Source organism: Oryctolagus cuniculus, chromosome 4 (assembly GCF_051225735.1).
Source record: "Oryctolagus cuniculus isolate XC-2025 breed Fujian yellow rabbit chromosome 4, ASM5122573v1, whole genome shotgun sequence".
NCBI classification, from domain to species: domain Eukaryota; kingdom Metazoa; phylum Chordata; class Mammalia; order Lagomorpha; family Leporidae; genus Oryctolagus; species Oryctolagus cuniculus.
In genome coordinates, this window is record NC_142870.1 from 62888937 (window position 1) to 62913339 (window position 24403).

General features: G+C 45.4%; 1 protein-coding gene across 3 annotated transcripts in view; it reads right to left on the reverse strand.

The window, feature by feature from the left end:
- Positions 1 to 588: 588 nt before the first annotated feature.
- The window catches only part of LOC149126990 (uncharacterized), a 47952-nt gene continuing 24137 nt past the window's right edge, over positions 589 to 24403 (reverse strand). For 2 of the 3 annotated variants that reach the window (XR_016232413.1, XR_016232412.1), the window contains one exon: positions 804 to 935. Coding sequence is in view for 1 of the 3 variants with exons in the window: in XM_089330711.1 (XP_089186837.1) it covers positions 722 to 909 (188 nt within the window). In the remaining 2 variants the exon portion in view is untranslated. Of the gene's footprint in view, positions 936 to 24403 lie in introns of all 3 variants that reach the window. The other variant, XM_089330711.1, reaches the window with a different exon arrangement.

Consider the following 24403-nt stretch of genomic DNA (forward strand, 5'->3'; position numbering starts at 1 on the left):
ATAAAAGCTGAGAAATGAGCACTTCTCTTTTTCTTTAAATAAAGCAAATTTTTTATAACACTTGGGTTCCACTACTACCCAGGAAGTTTAAATTGAATTATATGTGCTTTGATTTCACTCTGCAGCCAGAGCTACATGTTTCAAGTTTATAAGAATATGTTGGGGTGTGAATTGGGCATAGAAGCCGAGACACCACTTGGGATGCCCGGATCCCGTATCAGAGTGCATGGGTTCAAGTCCTGGCTCTGGGTCTCCATTCCAGCTTCTTGCTGAGGCACACCCTAGGAGGCAGCAGGTGATAAATCAAGTAGTTGAGTCCCTGCCACCAACATGAGAAAATTAAGGTGTTATTGTGGGCAATTGGGGAGTAAACCAATAGAAGGAAGATTTCTCTCTGTGTCTCTGAAACAAAAATTATATGCGTGTGTGTGTGTGTGTGTGTGTGTATGCATGTGGTTTTTTTCCCCCCAACTGCCCAGGAGCTGCTGCTTTACTGAGCAATGGTAATTTCAGTGTGGTAGCAATCTAATAGTGTTCCTTTCTACACAGTCTCCTTGCCTCTGACATCCATCCCAGATAAACATGACTTAGTTTAAAATCATTCGAACAGAGTCTCTTCCGAACCTCCTTGCGCTTCTTGTTCCAGAACTGGGGGACGACTCCTCACGGCCGTCACTGGCTGAGTGTCTGGCTTCCTCCCAGATCAATAGGTGCACAGTGGTCATGCAGCCAGGCCTCCTGGGAGCCAGCGAGAGAAAGGCCCCACTAGACAGCTCCAGTTCATTTGTGTATTCCACTTGGCTGTGATTATCAGTCGAAGAATATTCTCCCGAGACGGCTGAGACCAGGTCTGTTTCAAATGACTTCGAAAGGACAACGCTCTCATTGCATACTTGAGGAAATTGCTGGCTGTACAGAGGAAGAGAAGCGACATTCTGAAATGCGAAAGTGACACATTAAGTATAAAATGGAAAGCAATTTAAATGGATTACTGGACAAAAACCATTAGCCCATGAACATAAATAACGTTATTGAAGGAGGGTATTGTTCCCAGATATCTTCTCCTTGTTTGGAGGAAATTTCTTTTTTACTTTGAGTGTCATTAGAGAGATTTGAGACTGAAACATGTTATCAAGGAGTCAGATTTTTCCACTTGTGTAAACAACTCCACTGGAATGACTCTGACATTTTTGCAGGCAGGGAAGCCAATAACAACTGGTATCACCAGGACCAGGCAATTTTGCTTTTCTGAAAGGAGGGCTGTCAACCCTTGATTGTTCCTCTCAGATTAGCCTCAGCAGATGCTGCCAAAGTCCTGTCGACATCACCCACACCATTAACCACTCTGTTAAAGACTCTGTATTGTTAATGCTCGCTTTATTTTAATCTGATTCAGCAAGAACTAGAAACCAAATCTCCAAGCTAGAAACCCAGTTCCGCTTTAGGCTGGACCTGCACTTCCAGATGGGTAGAACTGTACGTGGGTCCCTGTGTAAAGAAAATGTGCTGAGGTTAATCCGTGGTGCATGGTGACTATCATGACTGCTGTGCCACACTGGCAATGCACACAGAGTACCCAGCTTCCCAATGTGCTCAGAAGTCTCAAGGGGTCGTACCTGCCTCCCAGAATCGGAAGGTGGTGACAGCAAGTCCTCATGTATGCACAACTGAGCAAAATGCAGCCTGTCCGTTCATAAAGAGAGAAGGTTTCACTTTTTTTGTTTTAGTATCATTTGTTTTGGTTTTTGGCAAACGAAGAGGGGAAGTTTCTAGGGCAATCACCATAGTCTCTGAAAAAAACTTTTTTTGTAAATTATATTTTTAAATGTTTTAAAAACTTTAATTGACATAAAACTGTACATGGCATACAGTGTGATATTTGAAGATCTGTATACAGTATGCAATGATCAGAATAGGGTTATAGTTTATCCATCATCTAAAATATTTTTCATTTCTTTATGTTGGGAACATGAAAAATCTTCTCCATTATTTTCAAATATGCATCTAATTGTTGTCAACCATAGTTACTCTACTGTGCTATAAACATCAGAAGTTGTTCCTCCTATCCAACTAAACTCTTGGATCCATTCATTAACTATCCTCTCGCTGTCCCTACTTGACCACCACCCCACCCCCAGCAAAAACTTCTGTGAAATCTCTTGTCTCCAAGTGTCTGCTCCCTAGGGGCTCAGGACCACAAACACCCCAGCATGGCAGCTGAGAACTAGTTGGAGGGGATCACCCCTTGGGAGAGGTGCCAAGTGAGCACTACTGTGGGTTCACTGAAAACCGGAATCTCTTATTACCAAGCCTCAGTGCAGCACAAGATGAAAACATACATTCAGAGAGCCCTGCTGGGAGGAGGGGGAGCCGCAATGTGCAGCTCTGTAACACCTCGAGCCCAGTGCTGGTGCACACCAGGCAGCCCAAACCCCTGCTGTTCGGGAGCAAACTCACGCCCCAGCGCTACTGCGAACCCTTTGTGCGACCAGCATCAGATCACTTTGCTTCCGTATCTCTCATGCGGATGTGATAGCACCTTCCTGCAGGGGTCATTCTGGGATGCCATAAGGTACTACATTTGAGCACATCTGCACACTCTAAAATGTTATACACAAATATAGTGAGTAGCAAATTAGAAAGCGTTAAGAGAACAAAAAGGCAAGCCATGGTGCAAAACACATCTGTCTGGAAAAAGATTTGCATGCAAAATATACAAAGACCTCTTAAATTTAACAATTAGACAACAACCCCATTAAAAAGTGGGAAAAAGGTATGAGTAAACACATTAGCAGATCTACAGATGGTAAGTAACTCCATGAGAAGATACTCAGCATGTTAAGTCTTTAGGGACATGTAGATTAGTGCAAAATGAGATACTACTATATTAGAATGGCCCAGATTCAAAACACTGATGCCAGTGGAGTAAGTGGAACCCTCATCCATTGCTGGTGAGAATGCAAACTGGTGTAGCTAGCCACTTTGGAAGGGAGTGCAGTTTCTTACAAAGCTAACATAGTCTGACCGCATGATCCCACAATTTCCCCCAGCTACTTGCCCAAGTGAATCGAAACTTATGTCCACACAAAAATCTGCACTTGCCTATTAATAGCAGCTTTGATCACAGTCCTCAAAAACTGGAAATAATTAAGATGTCCTTTAATAAATTACTGGATAAACAAAGAGTAGAGCATCCATAAGTGAATATTATTCAGCAATAAAAATAAATAAGTTATAAAGTCACATGAAGAACTTCAAATGCATATTATTATGTGAAGGAAGTCAATCGAAAAGGGCTACACACTATGTGATTCCAACTAAATGACTATATGACTATATGCTTTTTAAAAACTAATCTAAAGGCAGAAGTACAGAAAGAGAGGGAGAAGAGAGAGAGAGAGAGATCTTCCATCCACTGGTTCACTCCCCAGATGGCCAAAGCCAGGAGCCAGGAACATCTGGGTCTCCCACACAGGGTCAGGAGCCTAAGCACTTAGGCCATTTTTAGATGCCTTCCCAGGTCCACCAGCAGGGGGCTGAATTAGAAGTGGAGCAGCTGAGCCTCAAACAGGCACTTACAGAGTCCTAAGAAGGAACTTAACCCGCCGTGCCACAACACTGGACCCTTTGTCACTGTTCTAGAAAAGGCAAAGCTATTGAAACAGTACGAGAATCTGTGTTTGCCAGGAGTTCAGGTTCAGGGTAGATAAGGTGAAGTTCAGCAGATTTTTAGGGCAACAAAGCTATTCTCATGATACTGTGATGTTGGATATTTGAGATGATATGTTTGTGAAAACCCTTGAAAGCTGTAACACAAAAAGTGACCTGTTAAGAGCTAACATTGTGGCCTAGCAGGTAAAGCTGCCACTTTCAATGCTAACATCCTGTATAGCTCCAGTTCATCTTCTGGTTGCTCCACTTCTGATCCAGCTTCCTGCCAGTGACCTGGGGAAAGCAGTAGAAGAAGGCCCAAGTGTTTCAGAGAAAAGAGAAACCCAGGTGGAGCTCCAGGCTCCTGGCTTTGGCCTGGACTAGACAACCCATTGTGGCCACTGGGAAGTGAACCAGTGAATGGAAGATCTCTGTCATTCTCTGTCTCTCAATTCCCTTCAAAGAAAGTAAGTAAAGAAACCATTTTTTTTTTTTTTTTTTTTTGACAGGCAGAGTGGACAGTGACAGAGAGAGACAGGGAGAAAAGTCTTCCTTTACCGTTGGTTCACCCTCCAACGGCCGCTGCGGCCAGTGCGATGCAGCCGACGCACTGCGCTGATCCGAAGCCAGGAGCCAGGTGCTTCTCCTGGTCTCCCATGCGGGTGCAGGGCCCAAGGACCTGGTCCATCCTCCACTGCACTCCCGGGCCACAGCAGAGAGCTGGACTGGAAGAGGGGCAACCGGGACAGAATCGGGCGCCCCGATCGGGACTAGAACCCGGTGAGCCGGCGCCGCAAGGCGGAGGATTAGCCTATTGAGCCGCGGCACCAGCATTTTTTTTTTTCTTATAAAGTCATTTCAGGGTCAGGCCTTTGGCGTAGCAGTTAAGACACGTTCTGTACTGGGCTGCAGTTCTGCACATGGCTCCACTCCTGAATCCAGCTTCCTGTTAGTGCAGAACCCAGGAAGCAGCAATGATGGCTCAAGTGTTTATGTCCCTGCCAGCCACGAGGGAGACTGGGTTCTGGAATCCTGGCTTCTGCTCAGCCCAGCCCTGACTGTTGCAGACATTTGAGGAGTGAATCAATAGATTTCAAGTCCTCTCCCTCTCTCTCTCTCACTTCCTCTCAAGTAATTTTTTTTAATTAAAAAAATAAGAAGTCATGTTATTTTTCTCTCACTGGCATTTTTTCTACTTAAAAAACTAAGTAAACTCTTTTGGCTCTCAATAAGATTTTTTTCTTTTCTATTTTAAATGGAAAAACAAATTTCTGGTAACCTGCTCCTGAATTGGCCCCATCCCCCCACCCACCCACCCACTTAGGCAAACTCTGTATCTCAATGAAAATGAAAAGAAAGTTAAGCTCTGTGGAGGACAACTACCATACTTTACACACATGCCCTGCTCGCTCTTTGTTCCGGAGATAAGAGAACGGTCCCTAACGCCTATGACAAAGTGGCCAAAGTGGCCGTGGCTTGTGGTCTTTGGGTTTGGAAAGGAATGACGCACAGACTCTGCCACTGTTGTGACTCCCACTCCATACCCGGCATCCGTAATACACCTTTCCTTACGATCTGGGTGCTGGAACGTTGTTTTGAGAGGTGGCATCACTCTCACACGGACTCATTTATCTAAGATTTACTGAGCCTGCTGAACACTGGGCAGGTGAAGTGGACATGGGAGGTACCAGGGGAGAGGTCTCATTTCTGCCCTCAACGAAATCACAACCTGTTGGGAGGTTGGGAAAACAAACAAACAAAAAACCCTTATGATGACAATGTAAAATAATGGCGCTCTCATTGCCTTACGGGCAATGGAGGTGGGGGGTTCCAGCTCATGCCGGGCGTGGGGGAGTAGGGGAGAATAGGCAAGCCTGAGTTAGGGTGAGCCCTCAGAAACGACTGCTCTTCCAGCGAATCAGGATGTACACTGCAGACCAACGCATCCTTCACTGTTGATAGGCTTCTCTCCGTTTCTCTTCTGCGAGAAGCAGAAAGACTGGATAAAGAGAGAGAACACGCGATGGATTTCCAAGTAAACACAAAAGTTACATAATCCGATAATTCCATTGGATTCTCTTCACAATGTTTTACACTCCATGCAATGTTTCAGCTGGTATTGCTGAAATAGGCATTATTTTTATTTAATTGTATTTTTGCAATAAAATTGTGATCTTCAGCAATACTAAATTAGAAATTGTAATTAATCTGAATTTTTATAAGGAAAGTACCAATTCTTTTGCTTTTTAAAAATATTTGAGAGGAAGAAAGAAGCAAATGATTAGAACTCCCATCCTCTGGTTTACTCCCCAAATGCCCACAGCAAGCAGAGGCTGGGCCAGGCCAACACCAGGACCTGGGAACTCAATCTGGGTCTTCCAACTGGGTGGCAGGGATCCAAATACTTGAGCCATCTTCCACTGCCTCCCAGTGTTTACACTGGCAGGAAGCTGGATTGGAAGCAGAGCTACGAGTCAAATCTAAGCACTCCAAATGGGACCTGGGCATCTTACTCAACATCTTAACACCTAAGCCAAACACCCACTGCTTCTTTAGCTTTTTATATTCCTATCCTGGGCTCCTACATTGGTTAGCAATGTGCACCTGCACTTGCGTGACTCTGCACTGGTTTAAGGACATGGGGCAGATCTCTAGCTTGCAAAATTCAAGAGCTGTTCTTTTGCACTACAAACCAGCCCTCAGTTGAGGCACTGAATAATCAAGAAAAACAACTCAGCATATTCTGAAAGCTTCAACAAAGCTGGGTACCAAAGGAAATATTTTTGAAATAATTTGAAATTTTATATTATAAGGGAGAAAGAATATTTTCCTCTCTCATCCTAGGCTCATGGCTGAGGCCTCTGTAACAAAAGACCAATTAGCAAGAAAAAAAGTGTACAAATTCATTTAGTGTATTTTTAAAAATATTTATTTATTTATTTGAAAGTCAGAGTTACACACAGAGAAAAGGAGGCAGAGAGAGAGAAAGAGAGAGAGAGAGAGAGGTCTTTCATCCACTGGTTCACTCCCCAGTTGGCCACAATGGCCAGAGCTGTGCCAGCCAGAAGCCAGGAGCCAGGAGCTTCCTCTGGGTCTTCCCACGCGGGTGCAGGGACCCAAGCACTTGGGCCATCTTCTACTGCTTTCCTAGGCCATAGCAGAGAGCTGGATCACAAGTGGAGCAGCCAGGACTCGAACTGGCGCCCATATGGGATGCCGGCACTGCAGGCAGCGGCTTTACCCACTATGCCACAGCACTGGCCCCTTAGTGTATGTTGTATGTGACACAAGAGTCTTTAAGGATGTGAAGCCTTGAACAAATTGCTCAGCTTGTGTGCTTCTATGCTAGGTTTGAGGAAGAGTGGACAGTCATGAATAAATATGACAGGACAGAAAGCAGTGATCCAGCTGGCAATACAGTGGGGAAACTTGGCAAGGCTGCTTGTTCAGATTCTTCCCTGAGTGCCCGGTCTTCAGAGAGAAGGAGATCCCTTTCCTTCACCTATAGGGAGGTCTCCTCTCACCTGCAGTTCTTAGGAGCTGCTTCGGGGGAAGGCCAGGGAGTCCTCCTTAGGTTCTGTGACCTCCTTTGGGGAAGAAGGGCAGGGAAAGGGAAGAGTGCTTTTGCTGCTGCCTCAGCTTCCTCGGATCACTTTAGCTTAACATATTCACTATGTCCAGGTGCCATACTTTGGGATAGTGTGTCCTAAAACTCGTCGTTGTTATATTGGTCAAATCTCAACAGGAAATATGGCACAATTGAATTGGACAGCTTTGAGTTTCATAAAAGAATTATTTACCAACCTGTAATGGGAAATCACAAAAGCAGAGTGTAAGGTCCTAAGACTAGGAACTCTACGCCTCCACCCACCACTGGTGGGAGTCCCAGAAGATGACCTGAACCTGGAAGACACAGAGCCATAGGCAGCCTGCGATGACACTGACTTCACCCCGCTTCCTCCCTCTCTGCTCCTACTCCATTCCCTAGCGGTCAGACCCAGATGGAAGCCAGAGAGCAAGGGTGCTTGCTGAGTCTGTTTCTGCAGGCTCCCAGGACACAGAGCAGGGTGGAGAAGCTGAGACCAGAACAGGATGCAGACGCAGACACTTGGCACATAGCTCACTCGTCAATGGCATCAAAGCAGCCTTCACGTAACTTTACCTCTGAGTACATTATTTTCAAAGAGATGGTCAGAGAGAAGCCGTATTATTTTTTCATGCCTCTAAAACTGTTTGTTGGGTCTCCCCGTTTGGTATGCCTGACCTGGAAGGGTTAGGGTGTTATGATTTGGTACTTGTCAATCAACTCTAGCCCAGAATATCAAAAGCTCCCAGGGCAGGACTATCCATTTTGCTTAGTCTGAGCTCTGACCTGGGGAGGGCCTCTGCTGTCATCCTGAGGGGCGGTGCAGAGCAACAGCCCACCGAGCAGGCCACACACAGGCCCTGCCACCAGCATCCTCCCTCATGTCTGTCCCATGTCAACAGCACACTCCAGCCTGTCAGGACTGTAGCGATGCACCCTTCAGATGGCAAGCTGTCCCACTAGAGATAAAGCGAAACACCTGGAGTCAAGACACAGGCAATTTAGACAACAATCGAGGTCAGAACACAGCACCTCGATGGATTTTTCCAGTGGAAAGTGTTTGTGCTATTAATACTGTTGATATCACTCATCAGCTCTCAGCACTGAAAAGCAGTGGGGCGTTTTCATCAGTACTCAGCACCAAAACAGAGCATTTGTATTTCAATATTTGAGTTAAACATATCTTCTGTTTGTGGAGCATTAATGCTGTTGACATTGTTCCCTAGCTCTAGTCTTTAGGGAGTTGGAATCTGTCTTCAATATTAGTCAACAAACCTTAGAAAACACTTTAATAGGAATCAGAGCTGTGTAAGCTGCTCAAACGGATCTTGGAATTGGAGAACAGAGAAGATTGACGGCTGCAGGGGTGGTGACAGGAACAGATCTTAGAGAGATATAGGCTGCTATTCCTGCTGCTGCTAATTTGACTTTCAAAGGCAGGCACTTGCCCTTTGTGCCATACATAGACTCCACTTCCAGAGAAGGGCATGATTCTTCCCCAAGGTGATGTCTCTTTCTCCCTTACAGTTGAGTATCTACCCTGAATTGCTAGAAAACTCATCTCTAGGGGTGGTTTTTGGCACGGTGTTAAGATGCCGTCTGAGTTGCCTGAACCCATATAGGAGTCCCTGGTTGCAGCCCTGGCTCCTCCATTTCTAGTCCAGCCTCCTGCTGAGATACACCCTAGGAGGCAGCAGATGATGGCTCAAGCACTTGTGTCCCTCCTACCCATGTAGGAGACCCAGATGGAGTTCTAGACTTCGGTCGGACTCAGTCCTGACTGTTGCAGGCATCTGGGGAGTACATCAGCAGATGGAAGATCTCTATCTCTCTGCCTTTCAAAATACAAGGAAAATAAGTAAATTAGAATTTTTTAAAAAAGAAAGAGAGATAAAATTCATCTCTAGCTTGCTGAACTGGCCTGTCATACTTGACGCCACTTCTCTCTGCTTAACCTGGCCCCTACATTCAGAAACCATGTGTCAAAGCCACGGAAAGGGAAGTAACTCACCATCTGGTAGCTGAGCCATTGAGCAAGGTGAAAGAGGTGGCCTATGTACCTGTGTTCATACATCCTCTATGTCCCACTCATCCTGCTGTATCTGTAGGGCCCCCGTCCTACTGGCACATGTTTCTACCCCATGGACACCATATGTCACCTGAGGTCTGTGGGTAACAGGGTGCCGGGCTCCAGGACTGCAAAGGGAGGGTAATGGATTCTCTACCATCTTTCCTAGTCTGACCACGCAGCCTATGAGCCATTTCTGTTTTAAGAACCTGAGTTTCAAGAGTGCTTAATTTAATTGGCCTCATGTGGGTTAAGAAGGAAATGAGAGTGCCAACCGAGAGCTGTACGTTTTTGTCAGTGACTGGGGCTGAACCGGTGCATCTGGCAAAATCAGATCTGTGTTTTCAAGAGTGCTTAGAGCGACACGGCTCTGTGGGAGCCAGGGTTTGGAGTCGGAGGTGGCAAGGCAGCAGGCATTCCGGGGAGAGAAGGGAAACAATGATTCATATACCCACTCTACTTCCTGCTCCCCCAGTGTTCTCCCCACCCCTCTCCCCTGCAGCTGCCTTCCCCATGCAAGCCCAAACCCTCAGGTAGGGGTGGGCACAGGAGCTCCAGTGCCCAGACAACATGGGGACAAGGAAAACGCCTTTGTGGCACCAGGACTGGGACTTGGGGTTTGCTTGGGAGAGGATAAGTTCCTGTCCTACACCAGGGACTGAGAAAGGATCTGAGCCAGAGAAGGGGATGGCGCCACCGGGTTGAGTGACACACACATCCCTTAGCCAATCATTGGTGAGCCTCCGATCGTCCTTTTGCTCACACTCTCCAGGGGGCCCTGACTCACCCTGCCTGACTCAGAAACCACCAGACATCGTTCTTGATCTGTTTCTCCTGGAAGAGGATCCACTTCCACAAACACCGTTGCTGTTCCTAATGCCATCAACACTCGGACCTGCAAACGGCAGGCAAGACCTCGCGGTTCATCGCTCTTGACCTTCAGCAGTTCCATCAGTTGACACCTCTGCCTTCTCGTCTTTTGACATCCCTGCCTCTTGGAGCCCTCCTTCTCCTTTGTCCCTGGCTAAGCCCATCCATCCTATCACCTTCACTCTCTGCACTAGGTTATTGAGGCCTTTTGGTCACGAGCGAGCGCCTTCACCAAATCAGTGCCTGAGGCTGCTGCCTAACAATCTCCTTCCTTGATTAGAGCATCTTAATTATGCTCGAGGAATTTGCTTAAACAGATTAATCATTCTCAGCGACAAATTTAGAAACTGTGCTTGCTGAGGGATCTGCTCTGAATGTCCCCTGGGAAATTCTGATTGCACCTGCCTGTTGGGTCCTTGCTAGGGCCTTGGGTGCATCAGGGACTCGGACACTGGCTGGAAGAGCTGTGTGCCGCTCTCCCAGGCTTCTCTTTGCTCTTCTAGACCAGCAGAGAGCAAGCTTTGAAGAGAGTGAACCCCTAGGGTTGGAGAGCAGGGATTCTTAGTGCCGTCTCTCTTCTAACGTACTCTCCACAGCCTGGGGTGTGGGTTGATGCTCAGTGCAATTCAAGCCTTAGCCCACTCATTTGTGGCAGCCTGGACTCCACAGTGGTTCTTGTTAGAATTCCTAGCTTTCACAAACCACTGGTATTGAAGCCTGACTGCAGGCCAACTTAATCAGAAACTCGGGGCTTGGACTTCTCTATTTTGTGAAGGCAACGTCTGCAACCCCTTCAAGTAGTTCTAACGTGCACACACACACATACACACACACATGTTTAGGGATCACAGCAAACTCTGAGCACTCTCAGATGGTCTCCTGTGCACATCAGCTGTAGGGAGTCCTTTTACACTGGAGATAGATGTGATACTAACAGGAAACAGTATGTGAGCTGCTGGCCCCAAGGTGGATGTTCATAGCCCTTGATGCTGGGTAGGCAGTGTTTCCCAGAGGTCTGGATCAGACTTCCTGGATTAAGTACAGTGCCACCATTTCCCACCTCTGTGACTTGGGGAATTGAATCAACCTACGTCTCCACGTAAAGAAACCTCATAGGATCATAGAAGTTGGTGAACTCGATTGAACAAAGTATTTCAAAAAGTTCACCCAAGAAATAGAATTAAGAGGTAGGTCAAGGAGCAGGTGCTTGACTAGTGACTAAGACACTGGTCAATATTCCCTCATCTCACAGTGAAGTGCCCAGGGTCAAGTCGTGGCTCTACTCCTGACCCCAGCTTCCCACCATTGTAGGTCATGGGAACAGCAGGTGATGGCTCAAGGACCTGGATCCCTGCCACTCATATGGGCACGGGAGACGTCGATAGAGCTTCTGGCTCCTGGCTTCAGGCTGGCCCAGGGCCAGCTGCTGCAGGCATCTGGGAGTGAACCAGTGAGTGGATGGGCTCTCTCTCTGTCTATCCATGTCCCTCCTTCTTGACTGATTAAAGAAAAACAAAAGATTATTTTGGGTGCATCAAATTTTGAAGCCCATGCATAGTTTTTTTCACAGTACACATTTCTCATGTATTCTTTGAAGATCCTGTATATGCATGGATATCCAAACTTTTGTTCCAAAATCAACATATCTTTTAATTCATTTTTTCCACGAACTTTTTGAAGTTCCCCCACACATATATGAAGTTTAGAACAGTGCCAAACATAGCACATGCTTGCAGGAAAAGCTAGAAATGATTATTTTCCTCATTATTCTCAACATCACTATTTGGCTCAAAGAAAGAACAGATGTTTGTAAGAAGCCAAGTCAGGAGATCTTCCCAGTGACAGCTAATGATGCTTAACCTGGAGCAAACCAATGACAGCCACCCTTCTTTCACCAGCCCTCTCCCTGCACAGGGAATAACCAAGAATAAAACCGTGTTCCTTTCTGACTTTTTAGTCCTATAGGAGAGTCTATTGTTTGAAGACTGTCTTTTGGAAAATTTTTAATAGATTGAAGAAGAATCAAGTCCAAGCCAACATAGATCATCTACTCAAAAGAGTAAATTTCAAAAACAAACAAAACTAAATAATTGTCCTTAGCAGAGCACACGTGTTTTTCAGATTGCCACTGTCATGGTGGCCCCAGGCTTTATTCTCATACAAGGACCTACTAAGATTTCTGGTTTTGCAGGCTGGCAGGAAGAACAGGCAAGGGCAGAGCAGGGCAACTGGCGTGGGCTCAGAGAAGGCTGAGAATTTCCATCTGGCTGGGTATGCATGGTGTCTGCTCAGAGGGTGAAGTGAGACAAATGTGCAAGACCATAGCCCTGAGCTGTGCCAAGGAGTGCGCGACTGACGCGGGAGCTTGGGAGATTCATCTTCTTGTGCCAGTGTAGTATACCAGGAGTGAATAAGCAGATTCAAAAGAAAGAAAGGTTGGAAACAGAGAAGACGGTCAGAAAACATGTTTCAGCAGAGAAACAGACACATGCAAAATATTTAGGCATTTGTTAGCATTGTAATTAAAACAATCATGCCTTCGGGAAAAAATAAAGGGATGCAAGTGTTCAACTGAGACGTGTCTTTGGCAGCAGCAACTGCATAGTAAATAAGACCACATTTTTATTTTTCAAAATTAGGAAGCTACATTTCTAGATTGATGTGACTTTCCTTTTTCTTATTTTAATCTTTGTTCATTTTGCAGACAATAAATTGTCAGCACAAAGATATTTGACTTTTCACCTCACTTCAATAAATATTTCCTTGCAAATCTCATCATGTATGTTATTATGGCAAATTCTGGACAAAATCAAACATCTTAATAAGGATGCATGGGAAAACAGGTAAACAATTCACCATGGAGAGCATACTGGTGCAGTAAGATAATCTGCTGTCTATTAACAATGGAAATTCTAGAAGATCGTACCAGACTAGAGCATGATATTATGGGGCAGAAAGAACAGAATTTGGTATAATATGATCTGGGCTGAAGCCCTAGTCTCTTCAAGGATCAACATTGTCAACTCTGGCCTTATGCTTGTTTTTCTGCCTCCATTTCTTCTTCTACAAATCAGAGCCAAATTGCGTGGGTTGAGTCATGTTTTTCCAATCTTGTGCTTATACAGCTTGTTTCTTAGGCCCCAGTAGAAAACTTTACATTTATTGCAGTGAAATTGCATCTTGGTAGCAATTTTCAAATAAGTGAAGGGTTAGTGTGTTTGCGGAGGGATTAGACATGGCCTGTGTGACAGGGGCTGGAAGCCAGACAGATACAGGCAATAGAAAGATAGAGAAAGGGTCAAGATGAAAAAGTAATTTTCTAACCCTCAGAACAAAAATAGAATGCATCCTCAGTGTCAGGAGAGGTGGTTCCGTGTCACTGGAGGTGATCGCTCAGAGATGGGCGACAAGGAGAGGGACCCTATCAGGAGCATTCAAGCATTACATGGTATCTTTTCCAGACACAAAGCGGAATTAAAAATGGCCCCCAATAAGGTCTCATCCATAAGCAATGAGAGCATATAGGTGGAAGTGGCCTTACGGTTGAAGACTGACAGGAAGGTTTTGATTTAGGAGATTTTTACTGACTTTGCACCTAATACCTTTCCATATTACTCTTGTCTGAGATAGTTCTATTTTAAATAATCCTTGAAATACATTCTACCAGCTATAAATAAATATGAGCCTCCCCTTCTTTCTGAAAGAAACAATTTCATTGAAAAGTTATTTAACCCTAATGTGAAAAAGGTAAGCTTAAAAATACTAAATAGGGATCTTCATTGTGGCACAGTTGATTAAGCCACTGCTTGATATAGGAGTGCTGGTTTGAGTCCCTGCTGCTCCTCTTCAGATCCAGCTCCCCGCTGGGAAGGCAATGGAAGATGGTCCAAGCCGTGGGCCTCTGCATCCATGTGCACCGGATGGAGTTTCAGGCTCCTGGCTTTGACTTGGCTGGTGAGGCCACCTGGGGAGTGAACCAGCAGTTGGCTCTGTCTCTCCCTCTCACTCTCTCTTTCTGTTGCTCTGCTTTTCAAATCCATAAATTAAAACAAATATTTAAAAAGAATACTAAATAACTTCAAAACGAACTACTAGGTAGAACCTCTAGGAAGACACACATGCACACACACACACACCCACACACACACTGATAGAAGGATGGTTACACAGACACATGGATATGACGGGTGTTCAAAAGGTTCACACAGAGCCCCGCCCAGGAGTCAGAGGTTGGGCAGCAGTTGCCTCTGCATCCTCTCCAGGTCCCTGTGGCCCCCTCAGCAGGCCACAGAGTGCCACCACCATCTCTGCAGAGTCTGCCCCACCCGTTTCAACCCTGGAGCAAATTTTTTAGAACATAGAACAAGAATATAGCAGTCCCCAGAGGCAGAGACATTCAGAAGTTGTTGTTAGTTATGGTAAAGTTTTTACTTTGGAAATGATCCACTCCATCAGGGCTCACAGCACCTATTTCTCCAGCTTCAGATGAAGAAGGACAAGCCCACCTTGACCCTCCAACAAGTTGGAATAACAGGAGAGTATCTCTTAAAAGACCACGAAGATAGGGGCCAACACTGTGGCGTAGTCGGTAAAGCCCCCGCCTGCAGTGCCAGCATCCCATATGGGCACTGGTGTGAGTCCTGGCTGCTCCCCTTGCAATTCAGCTCTCTGCTATGGCCTGGGAAAGCAGTAGAAGATGGCCCAGGTCCTTGGGCCCCTGCACCCGTGTGAGAGACTGGGAAGAAGCTCCTGGCTCCGGATTGGGTGCTGCTCTGGTCGTTGCATCCATCTGGGGAGTGAACGAGTGGATGGAAGACCTCTCTCTCTCTCTTTCTCTCTCTCTCTCTCTCTCTGCCTCTGCCTCTCTGTAACTCTGTCTTTCAAATAAATAAATAATCTTGAAAGAAAGAAAGAAAGAAAGAAAGAAAGAAAGAAAGAAAGAAAGAAAGAAAGAAAGAAAGACTATGAAGATACAATTTGGGAGGATCATGGGAAAATCCTGAATGCCAAACTAGCAGAACACTATGAATCTTCTGTGAAAGTCACACATGACCTTTTTTTTTTTTTAAGATTTATTTATTTTATGTGAAAGAGTTACACGGAGAGAGAAGGAGAAGCAGAGAGACAGAGAGGTCTTCCATCCGCTGGTTTACTCCCCAATTGGCCACAATGGTTAGAGCTGCGCCCATCTGAAGCCAGGAGCCTGGAGCTTCTTTCACATCTCCCATGGTGGGGTACCGGGGCCCAAGGACTTGGGCCATCCTCCACTGCTTTCCCAGGCCATAACAGAGAGCTGGATCAGAAGTAGAGTAGCCGGGACTCTTACCAGTGCCCAAACAGGATGCCTGAACTGTAGGCGGTGGCTTTACCTGCTATGCCACAGCATCAGCCCCACACATGACCTTATTATGGGAGGATCCAGGACAAGGCCAACAAGCTATGCATCCTGAAGCATTTTTCATGTTTGAGTACCACATTTGACCTCAAAAGGTGGCTGCTGTACATTTTTTGCGATAGGTTTGATTTCATCTCCAACATTGCACCCTGAGAACACTTAAATGTTTCTGCGAGTCTATTTTATACAACTTGAAACTCGAAAACTTTCTGGTTGCCGCAAGCAATCTCTCTTTTCTGCTCATCCAAGACACTAGCAGAGTCCCACTGTGGGAGATTTTCTGAACAAAAATACCTGGAGGAGGAGTTTAGCAAAATATGCCTTCAGAGGCACTCACAAATGGAGTTTCCCCCTGCGCAGTTCTGTAAGAAGTATGTGAGAGGTGGGAGACTTGGGTGAAGCTCCTGACTCCTGGCCTTGGCCTGGCCCAGCCCCAACTGTTGGGGCCATCTAGAAAGTGAATCAGCAAATGGAAGACCTCTCTTTCTGTCTCTCCCTCTCTGCAACTCTGACTTTCAAATAAATAAATAAATCTTTTAAACCAAAACAAAAGAAGTGTGTGTGAGAGAGAGTGAGAGTATATGCGTGTATGTGCCTTTTAAGTGGCTGCTTGTATTGTGCAAACTTTTTAATCTTGAGGTTCTGCTGTGAATTTGGTGCATGACAAATGTGGTTAAAAGCATGTGCTTAGTCTAGAGAAGATCAGTAATGTTCTGTGACCATATAAATTGTAGCAATGAATTGTTTTATGTGTCGGTATTATTGTTAAACACAGGACTGTTCCAGGCACAGAGTATAAATCATAATTTAAGATGGACATTAGATGTGATTATGATGATAGAGTGGAGACACAACTATGGTCCTAGATCTACAAATGCAGGGCGAGAAATTAGAACAAACTGGAGATGGGCCGTCGACACAGGGAGTCTGCCTAATCGTGTTAGAAAAATATTTCGACTCCTGAGCTATAGGAAAATTAAAGAAGTCATTTATTTTTTAATACATTTAATTACTAACAATGTAGCAAGAGGAATTAATTGTAGACCATGCAAGCTATAAAATCGAACCAAATCAGTGTTTTTCCACATGCTTCTTATCAGCCTCTTAAAGATCTGCTCCTGTGGCAATGAGTTTTGAAATAAATGTTGAAAATGATTTATTGTGTTCAATCTGAATACTTGACAAAGTGGAAGCATTTATGGCTGTGTCATAATTATATATTTATCTGAATTTTCTTCAAGATAGGCACTCAATATTTATTTTAAGGAAACTTCTTAGTTAAAGATTCATATAAATACAAAATATCAATACAAATCTATCTCTGTGGTCTAAAATGCTCTCCATACAGACAGGGCTTTAATGAGTCTAACCCCGTGGTCAAGTCCTGAATGCCCTGACTGGTTATCGGATCACCTGCATCTTGACCAGGAGAGGCAGGTCTTGGGGGCCAGGGTCAAGGGTAACATCCCATCTGGAGAGATGGCCACATCTATTCCGGTCATTAAGCACGTCCTCAGCAAGACTCACTGCCTAGTTTTCATCACAGAAGTGCGTTTCAGGGGTAGGGTGGACAGCTTTCCTCTGGATAGAGATTTAATGTGTCTGCCTCCTATTTCTGCAAGTTCTTCCTTTTTTTATGCCTCTGAAGTTATACAGCAGTACTATCCCAGTGATTCTCAACTGTGAATGCTTATTTAATCTCTGCATGTTTTTAAATATACAAATAGAATCCCTGTAGAGCTGTGGTTGTCAAACTGTAGTATTAGAATCCTGGAGAGCTTGTTGTCTTCCCTCCCTCCTCCTTGCTGGAGGTAGAATCCAGTAGGTCTGGGCTGGGAAGAGGATTTGCAGTTCTAACCTGTGTCCAAGTGATACGAAGTTTCTGACCCAGGGACTGCAGTTTGAGAACTGTAGACCTGGGGAACTGGAATTCATGGTCTTGAATGAAGCCTGGACAGTTATAGTCTGAGAAGCTCCCTGGGTAAGTCTGCTGTGCAGTTAGGGTTGAGAACAACCACATGACATTGGGTGGACTTCTTTCCGAGGCCTCCATAGCTTTTTATTGTTACATAAAGGTTAAGTGTGATGTGAAAAATCTAGTGCCAAATACAAAGGAAGCATGACGCCAACAGCTGAGTGTTGAGTGTGACCTAATTTTAGATGCTTATTGATGTAACTATTACACCAACAATAGCTCTAGTTGTTAGCACCTGTAGTATTTGTAAGGCTCTGAGTATCTTCTTAATATAATTCTTACTGCATACTTAAGGAAATACAAAATAAGTTCATTAAATTTCACTTCCAGATATATATATTTTTTACTTATTTCTGAGACCACACTAAGGTACTTCCAAGAAGCTAACGAAGTGTTTAACAAACACCAAGAAGCTAAATAAACAAATGTGTTATTGACTGGAACATGAGGTCCATATAAAACATTTAGATTACATAGGTTCATTTCAAATTCATGCCTATAAAACCTTGATTTAGAATGAAATCTTCTGTTAGCATGTGGCACACTGGGCCAACAATGACAGGACAAGAAAAAGGATTTGGAAAACATTTTCATTTTTTAATTTGATAAATCATCGAAAGAGTAGTGGGTAGGTGGATGTGTTTCAAGGTCCACGGGTGGGTTCCTTTCTACCTACTTGCTGTGGGAACACGAATCAGAACTCCTCTGGGGTACAACAAAGTCTTCTGGTGGGCACTCCCCTAGGGAGCATTCCTTTTAGCAGAAAGCTGAGATTCTTGCTGTCAGGGATCAACAAGACTGCCTGGTGACTTTGTATAAGAGGGTGCTCAGAATGGGAGTCTTTAAAACAAATCTGATAAGAAATACATGCCAGGAGAACTTTAAAAAATTAAATGGCATTTGAATTTGAAGAATCTTTTGGAAGAACAAAATCTTAGAGTGAATATGCATATACTTTCTGGAATTTTGCTCCCACCCACTAGTGTTTATAGAAGGATTCCTTTGGATGGATTGTAATAGTTCACATGGGCACAGAACTTTCCAATTTTCAATGCACTTCCGTCTAAGTACTCACAGGACCCTTCCTACATAAAAGAGAATGATATGTTACAAAAGCTATGGAGGAAAGGAGCACAGGAAATCATGTGTTTGCTTCTGTTCAGTGATGTTTGCACATGAACTAGGTATGTTTGGCAGCAGCGCAGGTGGGCATGGGAGGCCACCAGGGTGACAGTGAACAAGACGAGGTGAGGAGAGGGAAAGGAGGGAGTTGTTCGCTGGCAAGGTACCAGTGGAAGTTTACACACTGTCCGGGGATGCTCAGCTCCAGAACGGGACAGATCTGAAGTCTGCAGATGACGCAGCCGAAGTGCGGAACCAGGGAAAAATCCCAAGGGAGTGCTGTCATCCAGAAAAGAGCCTAAAGCCAGCTGAAAAAAAGTAGACACCGACAGAGATTCAAGATCGAGGATGACATATCCAGAAGGGATTGGGGCACAGAAAACAAACAAAACGAAAATGAACAAAGCAGGAGGATTGAGAGAAGGAAAGAACATAGGATAAGGGCACCGCGGGCAGACAGACGGTCGGGTATTGACAACCGAGGCGTGGGGGCCAGGCCAGGCGTGACGCTCCTGCTGCCGTCTGCACGCCTGCTTCCTGCCACATGTCTCACAGCTTGCTCAGCCGCATCCTCCGTCTGGCGGAGCCAATGCCAAGGTAGGTTTCAAGCTTAAACTTTTCCACCGGCGCTTGTCTTGATTTTATGAGGGAAACCCCGCCTTGGGTAGCAGGTTCTTATAAGTGGGAGTCTCTTGCAATCGTTAATGTTTTCTTTCGTCAAAATAATAGGCCATCATCGCAGTTTAGTTTAACAGGCTTACATGATCCCAACTCATACAATTAAGAAATCTTTTTTCCCCTATCGTTTTTACGTGGTGGGAAGATGGGTTCGTCGCTGTCCCTTTCCTACTGCTGTAGAAAATAACAAGGCACTCACACAGCTCTGAAAGCACATTTTCAATCCCCTTCGTTACCAGACTAGAAAGGGTATCAAGTCTCTTCTTCCTACAAGACCATAATGAGCCGCAGGCAGGAATCCTTATTGGCCATCCTCATTCCGATGCACTAAACACGCCTACCCAGGCCGCCCCCCTCCACCTGACTCAGCTCCATGTCCCAGCTACAGAAAGAAGCATGATACTGCTTTCTATTTGCAAGAACTGTTCCTTTCACCTCCGGAGTCACATTTGTTATCTCTCTTGTCACAGTCGCTGATTCAACAAACGCATATTCAGTTATACCCCTCCCCCCACCCCGACTCCCTCTCAGGCAACAGTGGGAGTGGAGCCAGGATGAACACAGCATTTAAACCCGAGTGCTAAAATGCTCTGCACAGCGCTTTAAGGAGCTAAGTATTCCCGCACCAGCATCTGCGCATCAGCCCTGCCTTGGTAAACGAATAATCGGTGCTTCTTGAAAGGACAGGCCGGCTCTTTCCCTGCAGCCATCTTTTCTTTGTAGGCAACCCTCTGAGTAGTCCCCCTTAAGTGGTGCTTAGAAAAATGTGCCTTCAGGTTCTGAACGGAAGGACAAATAGCAGCATCCCTTTTGTCCAGTGAGCTGGTCTTGCTGTTGAGAGCAAGCCTGAGAAGCAGCAGGTGGGGGAGCAGAGTGGGGACAGCACGCATGGGTACTGAAAGGGTCTGGGAATGAGAAAGGGCAATTCAGGACCTGCCAGTGGACCTGTTCTCATGTGGAACAGGAGCTGGGGAGTGGGCCTGACTGCCTTCGGAGGTTCTAGGGGATCGCAGGGGGCTCAGGCTCAGAATTCAAAGGGCTAAGCCAGCTTCAGCCATGTAGAGGCCAACAGGCAGTAAGCACCCTCGGTGGCAGAGGAGCAGCAGGGCCTTCTGCTGAATGAACTCTAGCTGGGAGTCAGGAGTCCTTCAAAGGTTTGGAGGTGCTAGCTCTGGGGCGGAGGAGCTGAGCAGGTGCTCAGGGGCCCTGAGTTGCTTTAATGCTCTGCTATCACCAGCTTGGAATTTTTAATAATTCTTTAACTAGGGGCTTGGCATTTTAATTTTTGCACTGGGCCAATCTTGAGCAGATGGGTCCTGGGTGAGGGGAGTAGGGGGGAGGGCAATGTTTCTTCTCATGTGATGGGACCCCAGTCAGCTATTAGGCCTCTAGTAAAACTCAGTCCTAGCGTGGTATCTCTAGTCCTCCCTCTCTCTTTTCCCTCCTTGAGGTTTCTTAGAGCAGCCTTTGCTGCTTGCAATTAGAGCAGCCGTTGTTTACTTGTTTGTTGACTGTTGTGATTTGGGTATGGCTCCCAAAGTCCACATGTTGGAAACTTTGTCTGCAAAGCTACAGTGTTGGGACATGGGGCCTCTAAGAGGTGACTAAGAAACAAGGGCTCTGCCCTTATGAGTGCATTAGTGCATTATTCTCACGGAGGGAGTAAGTTCATTAGGAAAAGATACATTCAACCCGTTTCCCTTCTCTCTTTTGCCCATGTGATGTCTAACATCACGTGATGATGCAGCAAAAAGATCCCAGTGCGTGTGGCCTTCTGATCTTGGATTTCGCGGCCCCCAGTGCCATGAGCCACAGCAATTTCTATTCTGTATAAATCACTCAGTCTGTGGTGTTCTGCTATAGCAGCATAAGGTGGAGTAAGGCAATAACCTTGTCCTCTTCACCTATAAGGGGCAAGGACTTTGTCCATGTTTTTCATTGCAGTGTCTAAGTTCCTACAAGGGGGCCTGGTGCATGTCAATACCTATGGAGCGAGTGGTTGTCTCCAGGCCTTGGGAGAGGTAAGGTCCTCAGGACCCCAGAAGAATTGCCAGACTCAACCACAGATGCAGGCAGAGCTTGGAAGGAGCCCAGTCCTATCCACGAGGCTCACGGGATTGGCCTAGAAGAGGAGGAGATCTGTGTCAGGGAAGGAGGAGCCCACGTACCGGGCCGGCACAGATTTGCCGTCAGGGCAAGATGGAGGTGTAGGCTGCGCATGTGCACCCTGCCGCAGGTTCAAAACTTGGAGACAAAGGAAGTGTGCAGGTGGAAGAATCTCTAGAGCACCCGAGGCAGCTGAAGGCAGCTTAAATAAGGCGGGGCACTGATGACGCTCCGATCGTTTTGACTGCCCAAGGGTTATGTCCACATTGGCAACTCACAAGCTGGTTTAGGTTGGCTTGTGTCCTAGAGTAAAACTGAAAGGAAAATGTGCTGAATTTTCATTTCAGTTGCATCTTAAAGTTCCCACCTCTCAGCACCATTGCTTTGGGGCTTAGGTTTCCAACACATGGACTTTGGGGAAATGCGCTGAATTGTTCTCGCTCCAGCAGAGCACAGGCAACTTCCAAAATTTCACAAAAAGCCGCCACGGATTGGAATTGCCTGGGAGGCTCAATGCCAGCCCTCACTGGTAAGTCACTCTGCAGTGTCGTAGGACTGTCATAACACTAGCTTTCATCAGTGCACTTTTCATTATTTGTAAATGCGCTGTGTCAATGGCTGCAAATACTTGCAGGGGTGACCTGACCCTGGAGTCACTCTGGTCTTTTGGAACTGTTCACCAAAGGTTGCAAAATGAAACGGCCTCTCCTGCTTCTGATCAGGTTAACTCCAAAATCTTTCTTCATCTTTGGATTTTCCCTCCTCCCACCTCCGCTGACGTGCACAGTGGACAAACTAAGGCATTGGAGCAGTGTTCTCCATAAATGGTGAGCTCGTGTCCAGTGAGCACACCTTGATAAATGTGGAGATATTAGGCACAGAAAAATTATGTTGATTACCAATTAACCTGAATGACATGCTAAACCAAGAAAGTCCTTCAATCACCAAACGCGCCGCTGTGTCAAGTGTTGGTCACTCTTGCTGGTTACTTAGAAAAATCTCCCACCTTGCCAGTTGCGTGCCCCCAATCAGAGAAGGTGAGAACCCATCAAAGGATACGAGACTATTGATTTTATCATTTAGACTGGACATAAGTTCCATTTGATAAGGAGGAAATTATTTTTCAAGTGTTATGTTTTATCTGGCTTCATTGGCAAATAATGGTGTATTACTTGTAAACAACATGATGTTTTGCTATTCACATATGTTATGAATTGACTACCACAATCAAGCTAATTAACATATCCTCACATAACTACCTTTGGGTGTGTAGTGAGAAAGTTTAAAGTCTATTCTTTTAGCAAACTTCAAATATATAATACTGTGTTATTTACTGTAAGTAGCGTGCTGTAGGTTGGATCTTCAGAACTTATCCATCTATATCCCTATACCCCCAGGAACCTCCATTTTACTCACTGCTGCTTTTTTTTTTTAAAAGATTTATTTACTTGAAAGAGTTACACAGAGAGAAGGAAAGGCAGAGAGAGAGAGAGAGAGAGAGAGAGAGAGAGAGAGAGGTATTCTATCTGCTGGTTCACTCCCCAGTTGGCCACAGTGGCTGGAGCTGTGCCTATCCGAAGCCAGGAACCAGGGACTTCTTCAGGGTTTCCCGCAGGGGTGCAGGGGCCCAAGGACCTGGGCCATCTTCTACTGCTTTCCCAGGCCATAGCGGAGAGCTGGATCAGAAGAGGAGCAGCAGGACTTGAACTGGTGCCCATATGCGATACTGGCACTGCAGGAGGTGGCTTTACTCACTATGCCACAGCACCGACCCCCTGCTGCTTTTTTAAAAAAATATTTATTTTTTTGAGAGGTGGAGTTACAGACAGAGAGAATGAGAGACAGAAAGGTCTTCTATCTGCTGGTTCACTGCCCAAATGGCCACAACAGCCGGAGCTGGGCCAATCCAAAGACAGGAGCCAGGAGCTTCTTCTTGATCTCCCATATAGGTGCAGGGACCCAAACATGTGGGCCATCTTCTACTGCTGTCCCAGGCCATACCAGAGAGCTGGATTGGAAGAGGATCAGCCAGGATATGAATGAGTTGCTGGCGCCACAGGCAGAGGCTTAGCCCGCTATATAGTGCCAGCCCCTACTCTCTGCTTCTGTGAGTTCAGCTTTTTTATTCCACATACAAGTGAGATTATGCAGTATTTTTCTTTCTGGTATCTGGCTTATGTCACTTGATACAATGTCCTCCAGCTTCATCCATGTTGTCTTAAATAGCAGAATTTCTTTGTTTTTTTTTTTTGTTTTTGTTTTTTTTTTTTTTTTTTTTGATACTGAATAATATTCCATTGTTTATTCAAGGGTACTTCAAAAAGTTACTGAAATATATGTACTACGACAAAACTAGTCATGGGCTTCAAAATTTTTTGTACCAAAAAATCTTTTAAAGTTTTTAAAAAGTATTTACTTATTTTCATTTATTTGAAAGGCAAATAGACTGAAAGAGAGACAAAGATAGATAGACAGATCTCCCGCCCACCTGTTCACTTTGCAAATGCCCACAACAGCGAGGGCTGGGTTAGGCCAAAGCCATGAGCCTGGAACTCAGTTTAGGTCTGCCACGTAGGTGGCAGGGACCCAAGTACTCAAACCATCACCTGCTGCCTCCTAGGTGTGCGTTAGCTGGAAGCTGGAATCAGAGGTGGAACCAGGACTCCAAAACCAGGCATGAGGATTTGGGATGCAGGAGTCCCAAGCAACATCTTAACCACTGTGTCAAACACTCACCCCAAACCTTATTTTTTGATTCCTTTTTTACCTGTGAACTTTAATTCATCATTGATAGACTTTTAGGTCATTTCAATCTAATGTCTATAATGAATAATGCAGCGATGGACATGTATCTCTTTGTGACACTAACTTCCTCTCTTTTGGATACATACACAAAGTGGGATTGCCGGATCTTTCAGTGTTTTATTTTTGCCTTCCCTACAATATAGTGGT